This window comes from Diadema antillarum, unplaced genomic scaffold (assembly GCF_040938485.1).
Source record: "Diadema antillarum isolate AM-2024a unplaced genomic scaffold, OU_Dant_1.0 scf00000037, whole genome shotgun sequence".
Taxonomy (NCBI): domain Eukaryota; kingdom Metazoa; phylum Echinodermata; class Echinoidea; order Diadematoida; family Diadematidae; genus Diadema; species Diadema antillarum.
Genome location: NW_027270926.1, coordinates 1,770,768 through 1,788,837, shown reverse-complemented (window position 1 = coordinate 1,788,837; position 18,070 = coordinate 1,770,768). Strand labels below are relative to the sequence as shown.

At 39.7% G+C, this 18,070-nt stretch overlaps 1 protein-coding gene across 1 annotated transcript; it reads right to left on the bottom strand.

Moving 5' to 3' along the window:
- Positions 1 to 3,017: 3,017 nt before the first annotated feature.
- LOC139708770 (small nuclear ribonucleoprotein E-like) lies at positions 3,018 to 12,153 on the bottom strand. The gene is made up of 5 exons (XM_071620723.1): positions 12,028 to 12,153; positions 7,327 to 7,353; positions 5,989 to 6,051; positions 4,697 to 4,775; positions 3,018 to 4,197 (listed from the first exon to the last, which is right to left on the bottom strand). Exons 1-5 carry the CDS (start codon positions 12,073 to 12,075, stop codon positions 4,136 to 4,138), a joined length of 279 nt encoding a protein of 92 aa, XP_071476824.1. The 5' UTR covers positions 12,076 to 12,153; the 3' UTR covers positions 3,018 to 4,135.
- Between the last annotated feature and the right edge of the window lie 5,917 nt (positions 12,154 to 18,070).

Genomic DNA, 18,070 nt, shown 5'->3' with positions numbered 1-18,070 from the left:
ACTAAACTCAAAACATATACAGTAGATGTCCTGCCAGAAGAGTTTACTTATATTGGGTATACTTTGTGTGTAAAAAAAAAAATGTATCTCTTACCTCAGTGTAGGTGAACTTTCCTGAAGAGATTTTGTTGTTTCTTTTTGTCAGGGGAATTTTCAGGGAAATGATTCAATCATGAATACAGTACTGCATTATGGTAATGACATCATGTGGATGTAGAAAATTAAAGACCCATTTTGTGTGATGTTTACAAGAGGCTGAAGACTACAGAAAAAAACAAAAACACCCATGTGCCGTGTGACAAGCATTATAGTTTGTAAAGCATAATAGCTTAGATGTGCGCCAGTACATGTACACATACATGTCATATTCATGGCGCAACCAGGGTTAATATTTTTGCAGATTCTTAAATTCACGAATAGCACCCAACTTGCAAAATCACGAAAACAGAAGCAAAATATTTGGTGTATGCAGTTCTAGCATGTACGAAAACAAGCACACGTAAATATTAAGACAGCGAATGCACTTTTGTTCTACACTCATATTCATGTATGTATTGAAGTAATCATACATTAGCAGGTGTTAGTATTACTAATCCTACCCTTCATATCTCATTTGTCAGGCAGCAGCTAGCCATATGACATATTATCTACAAGAAAAAGTGCACGTCAGGTTCTTTGGTCATTATAGGGGTTTATGTTTTTGTTTTTTGAAGTCACACACTGTAAGGCTTACTTATAACTTTGAATATAGTTTTTGAAGTACAAACAACTACTGTAAAAGTGGATATTTTCGCGCGACTAATTTTTCGCGCTTGTGCGGGTAAGAAGAGTTTCGCATGTTTTTGATTCCGCGGAATCAAGACATCCACCACTGGAACGTATGGCACGCAAAAATCTTTGCGTGCTTTTATTTTCGCGCTAGCTTTTGGTTGCGCGAAATGCGCGAAAATTTCCACTTTTACAGTATTAACATTCAATATTGTAGATTGAAATGTTCTAGTGTTTTGTTTTTTGAGAGTTCTTGTTTTCTTGCCTGAAATAGATCACTTTCTTGCTGCAAAAACTGACCATCATAGTATACTGATCCTATCAATTTATGATTATATAACACTGCTAAAATTCAACCACTGTACGTGTATGTTGTAACAGAAACTACGTACTTGTACATGCAGTATATTAATGTGCTGTGATAATGTACCGTGGTAAAATGAAGAACTGAACATATCTGTGTATTACTTCTTATTCATCTGTGATGACATTACCAAACACTTATCTGGAAGTGTGAATATAATGTCTTCAGTAATCATACACATACTACTGTACAATATCATGTGTGTAAAAGTGTGTAACATGATCCAGGTCTGTACATAATTTACCTCCGTGTAGTGAAGTGTGTATATTAGTTATTTTTGAAATAGTATTCATCCTGTTAGTCAACATCCATTGGCATGGGATCCTTTTGAACTTGTAGACACATTCATCTCATGTGTATATAATCATTGATTTGGTAATAAAGTCAGCTTCTACAAATTTAATCTTGCCATACCATGTTTGCAGTAATTTTGCTGTCTGTGTTTGTGATTATGGTGTGTTTTCGTGCTAGCAGCCATTCCAAAATAGCAAAGCCAGAAGTACGTCAAATTCTCTTACACCTACAATAAGCAAATAATCAATGTTGGTTAAGGTGATGGGACAAACTATTACTTCCGAGGCGATCTGGATGTAGCTATCTTTCCGAAGCGCAGCTGAGGAAAGATAGCGTACACGCTCAGATCGCCAAGGAAGTGATATTTTGTCTCATTGCCTGAAACCAAAAGTTGATTATTTACTTTAAACATGTATTCCACATCAAACATTCTGAACATTCTGAAACACGAGCAAGGCAAAACTCCAACAAGCAAACCAGACAACATAAACACACACAGTAACATTTTGAATACAAGTCAATTCAGACATAGGGGTCTGGCAATTACAACAAATTTGTAATTACCGCGCACTGCGTCACCGAAATAAAAGTGCGTTACACTCGGACTATCAATTGACCTAGGTCAAGATAGTTCACAGTGTAACGCACTTTTATTTTGCGCAAACTCAAGACTGAGGAGATCAGCGAAGCAAAAGGGACTATCACCATAGAGTGTAACAAACTTTTCTTCTCAGGTGATGTAATGGGCAAAACTACGCTTTATCATGTGATTAGCTCTTGACCAATCTTGTAGCAAGATTCTTAGTATGTGGAATATAATGTAAAATATCATCTGCATGTGATAACTGTGAACACAATTCACCATAAGAAATCTGAGTGGATCCCACTCTAAGTGGTTTACAATCCGCACATTTCACATTCATGCTAGCACATCATATACATCCCCAATGGTCACAGATAATCGCCATTCTCCTCCACCTGGGTCAAATCATCATCTGCCATCTCAGCAAAGTATTGGCATTCTCCATACACTCTTTGTTGAAATTCATAAATATAATATACTCTACAAGGTATGCATGTATAGAGTGCAATGATCTACACTAAGTTTCGGGATCTCGTGTACGACAAAACTTCCTACAATATCAGTCGGCAATTCAAGCAAACATGGCTAGACATCTTGGAAACTTCTGTACAAAAGTGCACGTAGAGTTTAATAGGCCACATTAAAAAAAACAAAAAAACACTGTACACGTACATTACTACAACAGAAGCTGGATACAAGTGTAAATATGTTTATCACATTCAAACACTCCAAGTATTTTGAGGGAGGGGAAAAATATATGGAAATATCATATATATCACATATTTCACAGATATGATTAAAAACATGTTCCTAAATGGACCATATGCAGTTTATACATATTGTACCACGGTAGTCAAAATCTTGAATGTAAACAGATCATCATGGACAATGCACAGAGTGGAATCCCTTGTCTCATGAAAATAGAAGTGACAAATTTCTGCAATACAGAGTATGTTTACATACATATGGATTCATTTTCTGATATAGCACCTGGTGCCTGTTGTATAAAAGATTGAGATGCAATCCATTATAACTCTACACAATAGGGCCTAGGTGCTGCTCTGAACCAGGAATATCAATGTTAAATACCGGTAAAAATTTAACAATCCAGGGAAGCTTTGAACGTCCACACTGAAAATGAAATATGGATTTATGTAACTGCCATTTATTCATATGCTGATGTGTCCCAGACTTCTGAGCTCCTGCTATGAAATTAAACTCGCAGAAGGAGAGTCACACAGAGACTTGGATTTGCATATCAAATCGCAATATCCACAGCAATTAATTATTTTGCTAATAACGCAGCCTAGAAATAACATGGAAAATTTAAAAACCAAAATGAAACAAAGCAAGATACCAGCATGCCCTCTTGAACTGTGCTGATACTCAACATACACAAATCCCCATGCTTTCTTTACCATATGAAAAGGTAATAAATCATAACATATAACCAAGAATTACACTATCAAAACATTTGGGCCTACAACACTAACAAGTTTGTTACTTCATCCTGCTGTACATGAAGCATCCATACTTATCCTTTGTTTATAAGGTCATAATGTAAACTTGTTACTCAAGTTGGAGAAGTAGGGAGGGGAGGCAACGTCTCAATGTACTTGCATTCAAAGCACTGTTGTCCTCCTTACAGTATGAAAACAGATCAATATTCTCCAATTCCATGTGAGGCAACATATTACAGCGGTACACACTTTCAGTAAGCTACTTTTACAGAAGAACACCCAAACCCTTGGTTAATCACGGTAAAAATTATTTACAAATATCTGACAGGACCAGGATATCATACATTGTAGTACTCAGAGAAAACTTCTTTAGGGTTAAGATTCCTATGTAACCCTTGAAATTGGTCAGGGCATGATTTATAGCGAAACTTTCGCTCTCTTGAATGATTAGATTGTGCACAAAAGTAGGCACGAAAATCTGTCTTTTTCAACTTCTCTAATATCCAATGAATGGCAATTGTGTCAGTTTTTTCATTCAGAGACAGATTAGTTCAAGAATTGCCAATGACACAGAAAGACATAGAATACTTGGAGAATTTGGGGGAAAATAAAAAAGAACCAGAACTGAGAATATGATGGTGGAATACAGGAAAGGGTCGTCTGATGCTATGCTGCTACCTGGACATTCTGTATGAGTGTGATGTTGTCACCTTTCAGAAGAATCCGACCTGGATAGCAAGAAATCAGACAATACCAAGGTGTAAGAGGTTGCTGGTGAACAACTGCCATAGAAGAACATAAGCTCAATTACATGCTTGGAACTCTAGACACTGAGAACTCAACGACTGAAAGTACTGTACATCACATACTCTCACCTGTTCTGACAGCATAATTATTTGCCATCATTTGGTGGGGTACATCACAAGTTGTTTTATTCTCACTTTCTAACTTAATTAAGCAACCAATGCTACATGATCAGCAGAGAATGGTGTTAATATGACACACTAGTCTGTCGGATACTCTTTTTATTTCTCACTAAGAAACAAATAAGTCATGTAGTTCACCACCAACTCTTACACAAAACCTTCATAAAATGAAAGACAAGCACTACAGCAAGTTTTATCAATCTATCAGAATCATCATTACTCAAATATGCATGTATTTCTCTCACTGTGCTGAAATCGTTCTATTTTGAAGGAAAAGGGAAATATCAATATCGAGCCTTACCAATGGGCTTCCTGGTTTTGTTTTTCCTGTGAACCTCCTCTGCATCATCCAACACAACGTTCATGTACTCGTCGAACCCCTGTAATACGAAGGAAGGTGAGAAACGTGAGCCTTATCAAAATTTGAAAAGCATAAATGCTAAAATACTGGCTAGCTGATGGTAACCATGGCAACAGTTTCTATCTTATCTTTAAATAACTGTTTCAGAGGATCATCTTAATTTGAGGTGCTCTGAATTCTTAAAAGCTATTATTTCATTTTCTGATTCAATCCTTTACTGAACACATTTTGGGCAAGTTTGCATCATTCAAATAATTGTGGTGAATGAAAAATGTCAGCATCATTTGCATTTTGCATTTCAAAGCATTTATTCAATCTTTGGCAATCAAGAGACCAAAGAGGTTTGAATAGAAAAAATAATGGAACACACAACCCCAAAAAGCTGATGTCTGATATTTTGTCGTCAAGTTTTCCCTGTTAAAAAAGAAAAAAGGAAAGAGAGCAACGATCACACCTGAACTTTAGCTGCTAGTCACGATTCATGTATATTGTGCTATTATTACCCCCCCCCAAAAAAAAAAACCAAAAAAAAAACCAAAAAACCAAACAACAACAACAAAACCAAAGAAAGGAGGAAAGATGGAAGGCAATAATCTGTGTTAAGGACAAAATATGATGCTGCACAAACTCATGTTTCCTTTAGTTACACATACAATTTCAACTTAAAAATAGTAAATTGTTGAGCCATCCATTTGATTACAATGAATTATGAGCTATCAGAACACACTTTCTATAATTTATCACCCAATTAGGGATAGCTATATGGTTGTCATAATTGGGGACAGGATAATGATTCTAAGGTGATAGAAAACGCACTTCTTATAGTATAAGCTCTTTTTGGAAGAAAAAACAAAAAATCTATACACACAAAAAAAAGAGAAGACAGAAGCTGCAAAGTGTTTAGTCTGTAAAACTGAATAACCCAAGAAATAATACTGGCTGAGATAAGCAATTAATTCCTTAGCAGAAAACAGCAATGTTTTGTTTTACTCATTGCAAAACTTCCTCCTGTGCATTTTTACATGCAGAAGTTTGTCATTCATATGACAGAAGAAATTACATAATTTGAACTTCAGCAGATAATCCTATCAAAAAAGGGGGAAAATAAAATTTAAGGATTTCTCACTTGCAATCCCAAAATTAAGATTCTGTTCAGATAAGATAAACACACACACAGACACACATACACACACATGACATACACACTGTACATTACACACAAATGTACTTACAATAATGTGGCCTTCTATTCTCAGATTGGACTGGTCATACAGCCAGATTTGGACTCTTGATCTCTGCAAAACAAACATGAGGAGCATAACATTTAGAGTACATTGTTGTACAAGCTTACACGGTATGACTTGGTTGTCATTCATTGACTTGCTTCGACTGACTACTATGACAGATGGGATCTCTGATCTACTGGCATCTGCACTGGACATTTCCTCTTTACACGACTTTTAAAAATCTATTCAAAATACTATAACAAGTTTAATTTCTAGGTTTGTATGCTTTGCTTTTTTTTAAATCAAGCATTATCTTTGGAATAAATTGCTCAGAAGCTTGAGAGTACATTATGGAATATAGTAAAATACATAAGAGGTTAATTTCAACAATAAGGAACAGAACACATGTTGGAAGTCTGGCTATAAAGGTTCTTGAAGTGCACTGTATGAATATAAGTATACATGTTCATGTAAATCATAGTATACACTTTGCCATACTATCAGTCTGCTATCAGGCTACCAACTGTGACTCACTGGTTATTTTGACTTTTGAAGATAAGTCAGGATTTACATAAGTTCATCTTAATATTGATACACATGGATTGAGAAAATGCAGCAATATTAGTATAACATACAAGTCCAGTATCCAGCAGTGGAAATTTGAGGAAAATCAGATAATTTGTTCAAAAGTTTATTATGAACTTTTGAAATTTCAGGGCTGTGATCACTGGATGAGAAGACTACAAAAAGTGAAAATATGTTTCTATATTTTCTTTATTCTATGCATTTGACATCACAAGCTTGTGATGTCAAATGCGTAGAATAAAGAAAATATAGAAACATATTTTCACTTTTTTCCACAATAAAAGAGCACTTAACTTGTCTCGTTCAGAAGGCAGAGGGAACAATACTACCCTTCACATACATCTTATCTAGCCTGTAAAATTGACAAAATGTGTACTTTAAAAAAAAGAAAAGAAAAGAAAAGAAATTATGTGGAATTCTCTTTATACTTTCCTCATATATATTAGGGTTTTAAGCATGTGACATCATAAACTGTAGTAGTCTTCTCATCCAGCAGTGACTGAGAAGATACCTAAAAATGTATAATTTTTTTGAAGAGAATGTCTAATTTACCTCAAACTTTTATTGGTAATGTGTTCTACTGATATTGCTGCCTTTACTCATTTGTTCCACATGTATATTACGGTGAACTTGTCCGTTAAATAAGCAAAGCAAATGATGATTTTCTCTTGCAACATGTGAAATCACATGACAGTATGTTGAGGCGCTATCAAATTCTACAGAATAACTATATCATCTCTTTTTTTCCTGAATACTTACGTTCTGAAGATACCTGAAAATGAGGTTCTGACATCAAAGAGAGTGCGTAGTCAAGGAATACAATGATAAATATAGTGAAAGCCAGATATGTCAGCAGTGGCGTATCTAGGGAAAATGGCGCCCGGGGCAAGCGTGAAAATTGCGCCCCTAATTTCTGAAAAAGTGTTAAACCCCAACCCCATCCCGGTGGGGACTTTAAAAAAAGTCCCCGTGATATGCTTTTTCAAGCACTTAAAAGGGGTCTTATGAGGGTGATTTAAATGTAATATATTTTGATAAATTTTGGCCAGCGAGAGCAGCCAAAAATTTTTGGATTTCAGCATACAAAACATGGAATTCTTGTCATTTTCTGGTTATTAAATCTTATAATTCTAATCAACATATAGTGACGGCCTTATAGATAACAATCTATACCAACAAACTGAGGACTTGAAAAAATACTCTAAATAAGTACGAGCGAGTGAGCCGAAATTTGTATATTTCAGTGTAGGAAACATTGCACTTATCTCACAGTTCGTTGTACTTGTAAATCATGTTCGTATATAGGAAGTAAAGCAAGTTACCCTTCAATTGTTCACTGAAATCTAGATAAAGTTAATCCTACAGTGGCTATAAAGTAAGTGGCCCTTGATTCGACAGGGTTCCATGAATAGACCACTCTTACAAATAGAAATTCACTGAAAATCATTGAAAATGGCGCATATCATTATCAAGTGCGAAATTCAAACTATGCAACTACCTCCACACGTGTTCCAAAGAGCACAACAGTGGGCCACGTCGCCGGACCCCCGAAATCATCGTCACAACCCTCCCAGGTCAACTCGCATAAGCAGTTCAACGGGTAAGTAAACGGGTAAAGTTGCATTGCAACACAATTCTCGTCTCATTCCAAGTTTCAAAGTTACTAGTCCGTTTATCTGCATTGAATCTGTACAGCGTGTACACCTACAGCCATGATAGCCGTTTCCGAGATAAAAACTTGAGCGTTTACGCGATATTTATATTTTGCATGCCACCCGTGCCAGAATTTGCGGTATCACCATGGTTCGATCGCAACATGTTGTCTATTATGCATTGAATTTCTCGCACAGCGTGGAGTACATGGAGTACCGCGCTCTCGTAGTGCGATGTATATGTATACGGTTTCGCCCGTGCATGGCACGCGCGCTAATACATTCACATAGGTAGGGCAAGCGCATGGCGCGGTACATCGCGAATGTCAAACCACGGACACCCAGTGCCAAACAATAGTCACAGGTATTCAAATGATGGTTGTAGCGCAAGCGTTCGGATCCTGCATGCTATTCTGCTTCCGCAATTTAGGATGTCGAACATTGGGTCACTTGCTTTAAACCTACCGTTACAGTAACCAAAATGAGGGATGTGATATTCCTCTAACAAAAAGTTAATTGATAAATTTAAAATCTACAACATGTTGTAGTTTGAAAATCAAAAAGATGGATGATTCATTATTGCATTTCAAGAACTAAATAAACCAGGAAAAGATAAACAGTACCCCTCTTCAATCAGTTCATACACTCTCGCAACCATCTCACATATTTCCCATTGACTAATGCACACTTTCCTCCCATATCGCTGGTTCAGGCAGTGGACATGCCCCGGGATTTCCCGTCGGTGTTTTTTGCGATACGATGATAGGCAGCAAGTTTGGTATCATTTGAAAGCTGACATTTCACTCGGTCAGAATATGTATGAAAACTGCTGAAAACTTAAGTCTAGGGTTATGAAAATAGCCTTCAAAGTTGTTTTTTTTAACACCCAATTCAGACAAGCTCGAAAAAAGCCTGTTAAATTTGATATACATACTCAAAATTATTTGGATTTTTTTCACAAATTCATAGTCCACAAAAGTGCGCTCACGTACCAGATTCCGAAATTTCGTATTATCACAATACTTTCTAATGTGATGCTTCGTTCAGTTTGCAGTGACGTGATTCAAAATGGCGGCCTTAAGTTCATGACTCGTTCGGACCGTTTTCATGGCGAATTTCAAGTGCAAAATCCGTAAACAATTTATCGTTCAATGCTATCGCAACATATATTTCAACCATTTACAAACATCAAATCGTAAATACAGTACTCTCCGCATAATCGGGTAGGCTCGGGCAGAGCGTTTCTTACCCGATTAAGCGGAGTAGCCGATTAACAGAAGAACACGCGTCTCATTCCCAATGGACTCACATAATGTGTGTTTATGCATTGTACACTGCACCAAACACCTACACTGTGTGCTTAACACTCGTGCTTGCTTGCATTGCACATTATGCACACGTACCTTACACTTGGTCAGTCACAAGCAATAATTTACACTCTTTTTATGGACATTAATAAGTCTTCAGAAGACTGTCGTTTGACTGTAATTTAGACTCCTCGCTAACACGCAGGGGTTTCCCGAAATGAACACGTCTCTTTGCGTGCACTAGTAACGTAGAACGGGTTACTTTTCGAGGATTGACTGGGGAAATGCAAAATTATGGAGCTGGTGCATGGCCTGATTCTCGTTGCAAACTTCTCGTATTGTGAATGTTGTTGCGGAGCAAGGGAGGAGCGCAAGTGTGTTCCAACTCCTATCTGTCGATGCAATTGTGTACATGTGTTTTCATGTTTAATCACTCCCCAAATGATCGGTTTTCTTTGTAAATTAAGCAGAGAATGCGATTAGCCATGGAAAATTTGACATGCATGATTTCTTAAAGTGTTATATGCGATAAAATGTGGGTAGATATTAGATTTCTCAGAAGAAAATCATTTACCCGTTTATGCGGAGAGGCAACCCGATTATCAAGTAGATTTAATGTGCACTGGAACTGACTCTGACATTTCTACCCAATTAAACGGAGTACCCGTTTAAGCGATACCCGATTACGCAGAGAGTACTGTACATGTATTTTATGAAGTTGCGAGTGAGATTGAACTTACAGGCCTCGAAATAGGATTTTGGAGGGGCAAGGCCATTTAGAAAAGGGCACTTTTTCCAAGAGGCCAGGGCACTTAAGTCAGTCAGAGGGGCACCAAGGCTACATTGGAAAGGGCATGTTTGGTGTTTATGAAAAAAGAAAGAAGAAAAACAAACCGAGAAAAACAAACAAATACACACACACATACACAAAGTGCAACACACAACAAAAACCTCTTCCCTACAGCTGTAACACATTCCCGATCTCCGCGTTTCTATCAGGTGAAACAACATTTTTTTAAAACAGGAATAAAACAACAGTAGGTATTGATTGAAACTCGACACCCTTTCAGGCCAGCCAGGCCAGGCTGCCATGAAACTTCAAAGCACATTCCGACAGCTGGCTGGCAAAACCACAAGGCAAAGGAATTTGCGCGCGCGTGTAGCTTGCTATGATTAGTCTATGACAGACAGTTCATGACCTCCAAGAATGCGCCAGTACGCGCGGTTTCTTCTGTTGATTGGTCTCTCTCTCTCTCTCCACCCCTCCCCATTCCCCAGTCTGGCACACCTTGGCATCGTGGGATTTTTCTTTTTTCTTGGTGAACTTGGAGTTCACTCTTTGCTACTCTATCTGAATATGCGCTGCCTAGCTAGTTTACTAGTAGTACTCGCGGCCACTGCGCTGCGGAGGCAGTCGGGACGGTAAAAGCCGGTCGGGCGTACATAGTACGTACACGTCGTCTCGTATCTCGGAAAGAAACTTTGAGTTTGAATCAGATATATCGGGACGCGAGTGAACTGAAGGTATGATATTTGAGATCAGGAAAGTTGTTCAAGCTTATTAAAGAGACTTTGAGAAAGGGCATATCATACGTCAAAAATAGTAACTTTCATTCTAAAAGGGCACCACGGCCCCAAGAAAAAGGGCACATTTTTTTGGCCGTAACTTTGATCAAAAAACAAAAGGCATTGCGGCCAACGAGAGGGGCTCGAATTAACCGACGGCTACCGACGGCCATTTTGAATCTGTAAACCAATCACATGCGAGGTATTTTATTTAGTAAAAAAACACGTAGAAACTACCTCGCATGTGATTGGCTAATAGATTCATACTGTATGTTTCTGCAGTTTGAACGTGACGACGCGACGGGCTGGTTGATGTGTGTTTTGCGTTGAAAATTCTTCCGAAATATTGGGATTATTCATTAATCTGGTGAGTGTAGTCTATTCTTGAATAGTTGATTTAACTATTCAAGCTTAAATTTGCCGACCTAGGGCCGTGAATTAGACGCAATCGAGAAGGGTGAGGTACCTCACCCAATTTTCCATAGAGACAGTGGTTAAGAACATCACACAGCAATGGGTACTACAACCTTCCGTCTGTCTACGGAGGACAGCGTTAATGGCAAAATACAAGAGTCCTCCGGACAGACGGATCTTTCTGTCTACGCCAACACTAGACATAGACCGTCTACCCTTAATTTTGCTTGCTAACGCACAAATAGATCTAAATGCATGACTGCCAACGATTTTCTCCATAATGAGTAGGGTAGACCGTCTAACGTTACTCTAGCCTTTGCTATGCATACAATACTGGCGCATGTTCTTTCATCTCACAAAACTGCGAGCTGCGCGGGGCGGCATTGGCACAGTCCCACACAAGTAAATGTACGTAAGCACTTGAAACAAAAGATGATGCTGAAGCTTGTCCATACTTCAACTATTTTAGATCTAATTCTATCTTACAAAAGATATATTAGGAGATAAGCGGGAAAGGATACAATTGGCTGAACCATCACTTTCTGCACTTTTTGTCCTTTGTATGCCATCGTTGCCAACTTCTTTGATGACAGTCTCAACAGAAAATTTGGAGTCTTCGAATCTTCGTCTTGTGAACAAGTATCAAATCGTTGTCACACCGTTCGTTGTATTATGTACTGTACAATCAAGTGCATACAGCGCAACAACATTAACACTTGCGCTACGGGCGACGACTGACGGCGCGGCGGCACGCTGCCTATGTACTACAGCATTACACCGTGAAGGCGCCACATGTGCTTATTCGACGTGCGCGCAGGCGAACGCGTACGTGCTTATCGGCAAGTTACGGTGGCAAGCATACTACAAGCATACTACATTTGTGTACATGGTGGCAAGCGTTCACGATTTTAGACGATGCATTCTGAGCACAGATACATGTACACACATGTGCACTAGATTAGTATCTGAGTCAGATTTTCACCAGGCAAATAGCAGTAACCCTAGTAAACACTGTACTTAGAAGCCCATTTGCAAGTGAAACAAAAACCCAGCTTCAATAGGTTTATAGTGCTTCAAAATAGTTCTAAAATGTGAGTGAGGGATAGAAACAACCAATGTAAAAATGCTAATCAGTAGACTTATAATTAATGTTAAGTATATTCTATTGTTAAATATACGAAATTTGAACAATAGGGCCTATCTATAGTTATTTGTTTCTAGAATAAACCGTCTTCATCAGTTATGGTTTATCGAGAAAATAGTATCTCCTTACATTTAAGGCTTTATTGTACAAATTCTATAGGCCCTATGATGGGATGTTTTGTGATACAACTGACCTGCACTTATATAAACTCGCATCAAAATTCGAACATTTTTAAATCATTGCTCCCAAAGGTAAACTGTAGGCCCACCTTTAAGGAATAATTTATTGTTTGAAAAAAAAAAAAACTTTTCTAAAACCAGAAGTGATTGATAGATTTCCCATCATAATCATAATGAACTGTCATAATATAAAATCAGATGAGATGGCGATGCCGTTAAAGCTCCTTGATCCCCTCTCCTGCATACTTTCACTGTTCAGTTGTTTGTTTGTTATTTCTTTGATGTGAATAGACCGGTTCTGTAATGTATTCAGATTTTATATAAAAAATGATGCTTTGTTCACAAAAGTTATCCTTAACAACCACAAAGCTTGCCTTACCTAGTTACAACTAAATGAATTCCTGGCCTATGCATTAACTTTTATATATGGAGGGAGCAGGTGAATGGAATGTTTCGTTTCCAAGGCTGTAGTATAACCAGGAAGAGAAACATCCATTTTTTTTTTTATTGTAATACATTGAAATGATCTATTGGATGAGGGGATCAAACCCTTCTCTCTAAAAAAAAAATCGAGTGAAAATATTCACTCTTAGAAGAGTGAATACAAAAAAGAGTGAATTTAGAGTGAAATTGAAGTGAATTTCGAGTGAAAATGTTAATTTTCACTCGTTTTGGAGTGACCTCAGGGATCACTCCAAAATCTTCGAGTGATCCCTGAGGTCACTCCAAAATGAGTGAAAATGAACATTTTCACTCAAATTCACTCAAAATTCACTCTAAATTCACTCTTTTTTTGTATTTACTCTTTTAAGAGTGAATATTTTCACTCGATTTTTTTTTTAGAGAGTTCACTTCACCTTTTTTTCCCCAGGTTAGAAATGCCCGTTGTTACTCTTTCAGCAGTGACGACATTGGAATGAGAAGGATTTACTACAATTATAATCACTTATGGGCAAACACTATTTTTCTAGATATTACAAAAAATAAAACAAGTCAGATATCGTTACTCGGGCGATGACCATGTCCTCGGATCGTCACATTTACTGATGTGTTTGTGAGCGCCACTGTGGTTTTTGAAAATGCATCAAATAATACAGGGCCCCCTAGAAAACAGTACTTGATTACTGACGGGGCCACCCTGTATAAATAAAACGAAATGATAATAATAATAATAAATAATTTCAATACGTGAACTTTTTTATTCTTAAATTTCTGGATTCAACTCCTGCCATTGTAAGTGCCAATCTGCTTACGGAGTGCAGCCATGCATATTAGCACTCCGGGGCAAGCTGCCGCACATGATGTAGAGCGTGTGGAGTGGTGCTTAAGGAGAAGAAACAACTTCTCTCCTTTTATTTGTACCCATGCCCGTGCCGCCGAGAAGTTATATGAGCTCTGTCGCAGGTGTTAATGAATATTGCTTCGACAAAAGACATCATTTCTATAATCAAGTATATGCGCCATTCTTCATTTACAACAAACCGAACGAGCAGCAGTTCGCTGTCCCTTTCAATATTTTGGCAGCAGTTATTCAGTGTGTAGAACAGGACACGCGAACAAAAATCAGTATGATAGAAAATTGCACTTCTTTCACTGCAAAAGACACGCATTCGCCAATTATTTCATCCGAAAGATTTCACATTCAAGTACCAAACCTTGAAAACCAAGTTATTGCTCAAAATGTGCGCAAGATGGTTAGATGCTAACTTTTTAGGCGATTTATACTAAGATCCCCCTTTTTTTCAAATCAAATCAAATCAGTTCAAATTTTATTTCATATTTCCATTTTCTCAATGATGAGATTACAAAATTATTGACAACAAAACAAGAATACAAAATATATACAATCATGTCTTTTGATTGTAGAAGAAAAAGAAAAAGAAAATTGTAGTATATTATGTAATCAGGCTAGACTCGGACCAGACAGGGTGTCTGAGCTCTGTCGGCCAGAGGGCTTAATATCACATCACTCGTATATCGGAGGGATTAAAGAGACAGGTGTCCTCACATCATGGTGGACCACCATACTGGTAGTAGCAATGTACCGATGTATTTATGACCAGGCAGTCCAGTGTTTTGGCCAGTCTGTCTCGAGCGTTGGCTGAATGCAGCTCTTCCAATAAAGTCAATCTCTCTCTTAAAGGACAAGTTCACCTTCATAAACATAAGGATTGAGAAAATGCAACAATATTAGTAGAACACATCAGTGAAAGTTTGAGGAAAATTGGACAATCGATGCAAAAGTTATGAATTTTTTAAATTTTTGTGTTGGAACCGCTGGATGAGGAAACTACTACAGCTTGTGAGTCATATGCGTACAACAGTATAAAGAAAATATAAAAGAAAATTCAACATATTTCACTTTTTTCGCATAATAAAAGAGCAGTTGACTTGCCTCTTTCTAAGGGCAGGGGGAATAATATTACCCATAACATGTATCGGTAACGAGTCAGGGGAATGTGTACTTTTTTCAAAAGATGGAATTTTGTGAAATTCTCTTTATATTTTCCTTATATTGTTGTACGCATGTGACATCTAAGTTATTCATACACTGCAGTAGTCTTCTCATCCAGCGGGTACTGCACAAAAACTTCAAAAAATCATAACTTTTGAACGGATTGTCTGATTTTCCTCAAACTTTCAATGATGTGTTCTACTAATATTGCTACATTCTCTCAATCCTTATGTTTATGAAGGTGAACTTGTCCTTTAACTCCGAGTGTGTCGATCGTGTTCTATTTGATTGTGCTCATAGCAGGTCACTTCACTGGCGACGAGGATATTTTTCGAATGCACCTATACATGTACTGTATAGGATGGCTCTCATCGGGAAAATTGAGGAGTTTCTGGAGGGGAGAGAGGAATGGTCGCAGTACGTCGAACGGCTGGACCTCTATTTTAAAGCCAATGACATTACATCTGAGGGAAAAAAGCAGGCGACACTGCTCACAGTCATTGGGCCTTCGTCATACAAATTGCTACGGAACCTGGTGGCCCCAACCAAGCCCTCTGCCATGAAGTATGACGATCTCGTGGCAGCGATGAACGCACATCATTGCCCGATTCCAAGCGAAATAGTGCAAAGATGTAAATTCAACAGCCGGTTTCGCATGGATAATGAAACGATAGCGGGCTACATGGCATCACTTCGTTCTCTAGCAGAGTTTTGCAATTTCGGGACGTCGCTTGATGTAATGCTACGTGATCGCCTGGTTTGCGGCGTGCGGGATGACCGCATCCAACGTCGGCTTCTTGCGGAGAAGAGCTTAAATCTCGGGAAGGCGGTGGAAATCGCCACCAGCATCGAAATGGCTGCCAATAATGTTCGGGACCTCCAGACGGCGCAAGCTCCAAGGGAGGAAGTACACCAAATGGCTTCCTCGCCTCAGCCGAAACAAGCCAGGGCCAGAACGTGCTTCCGGTGTGGAAAGGGCGGACACACATCTGACAAGTGCAGGTTCAAGGACAGCAATTGCCATCATTGCCAAAAAAGGGGACACATTAGCAGCGTGTGTCTAAGCAAAAGACGCGGAATACCGCCCAAGAGCAGTGGCCAGGTGAAAGCGTTAAAAGCGGACGACGATGACGCCGGCACGGAATCGGCGGACGAGAGTTCAGCTCCACCACCAGCGGAGTACGGCAATCTCAGGCTGTATCGAGTGGACGGCAAGTCAAATGTGCCCCCACTGAAAGTAAAAGTCAATATCGACAGCCAAGAGGTCGGAATGGAAATCGACACCGGTGCATCTATTTCGCTCATGTCGGAGACGACATTCCGGACATATTGGCCTAAACGACGACTAAGCCCAACAACTATGAAGCTGCGGACTTATACCAACCACGAATTGGAAGTCGTGGGCATGGTCGAGGTGCACGTCGCTCACAATGGCCAGGTGAAAACGCTCCCGCTCATCGTGGTCAAAGAAGATGGTCCCAGCCTCCTTGGTAGAAGTTGGCTGCATGAGCTGAGGCTGGATTGGGCAAGTGTGCATAACATGAACGCCGCAGCCACAACCGACGTCAACGACATCCTGCAACGTCACGACGCGGTATTTCGTGAGGAATTGGGCAAGTTCACAAGTCTGCAAGCCACGCTTCACGTGAACAAGGATGCAGCGCCCCGCTTTTGCAAAGCACGGGTGGTGCCGTATGCGATGCGGGACCTGGTGGAGAAGGAGTTGGAGAAATTGCAGCACGATGGGGTAATCGAACCAGTCCAGTTTTCGGAATGGGCGGCACCCATAGTGCCCGTGATGAAAGCTGATAAGCAGTCAGTTCGTATCTGTGGTGACTTTAAAATGACAGTCAATCGCGTAGCGAAATTAGACAAGTACCCACTCCCGAGAATTGAGGACCTGTTCGCATCACTTGCAGGGGGACAAAAGTTCTCGAAGCTGGATTTGTCCCAAGCCTATCAGCAGATCGAGCTCGACGATGACTCACGCCAGTACGTAGTGATCAACACACATAAGGGGCTATATCGCTACAACAGGCTCCCGTTTGGGGTGTCGTCCGCCCCAGCCATATTTCAACGGGTAATGGAGAATTTGCTACGCGATATTCCCCACGTCACGGTATACCTCGATGACATCCTCATCACCGGGGTCAATGACCACGACCATCTTTCGACAATCGACATGGTGCTCGGGCGGCTGGAGAAGTCTGGGCTGCGCTTGAAGCGAAGCAAGTGCAAGTTCATGCAGCCGTCGGTTGAGTATTTGGGTCACACCATCGACGAGCAAGGCCTGCATCCGACTTCGGGTAAAGTTACAGCGATCACGAATGCCCCTGCACCCCGCAACGTCACTGAACTGCGAGCCTATCTGGGGCTGCTCACATACTACGGCAAATTTCTCCCGAATTTGTCGACCACGCTAGCACCTGTGTACGCCCTCCTCAAGAAAGGGACACCGTGGAAATGGAGCTCAGCTCAGCAAACGGCATTCGACTCGTCCAAGAAGCTGCTGTTATCATCACAAGTTTTGGTACATTATGATCCCAGCCGAGAGCTGGTCGTGTCCTGTGATGCCTCGCAATACGGCATCGGCGCGGTGATCGCGCATCGCATGGAAGACGGGTCAGAAAAGCCGATTGCGTTCGCCTCGCGAACACTTGCGGAAGCCGAGAAGAAATATTCGCAAATCGAGAAGGAAGGTTTAGCTTGTGTGTTTGGGGTAACACGCTTCCATTCTTACCTGCATGGGCGCCACTTCACGCTCGTCACCGATCACAAGCCCCTCC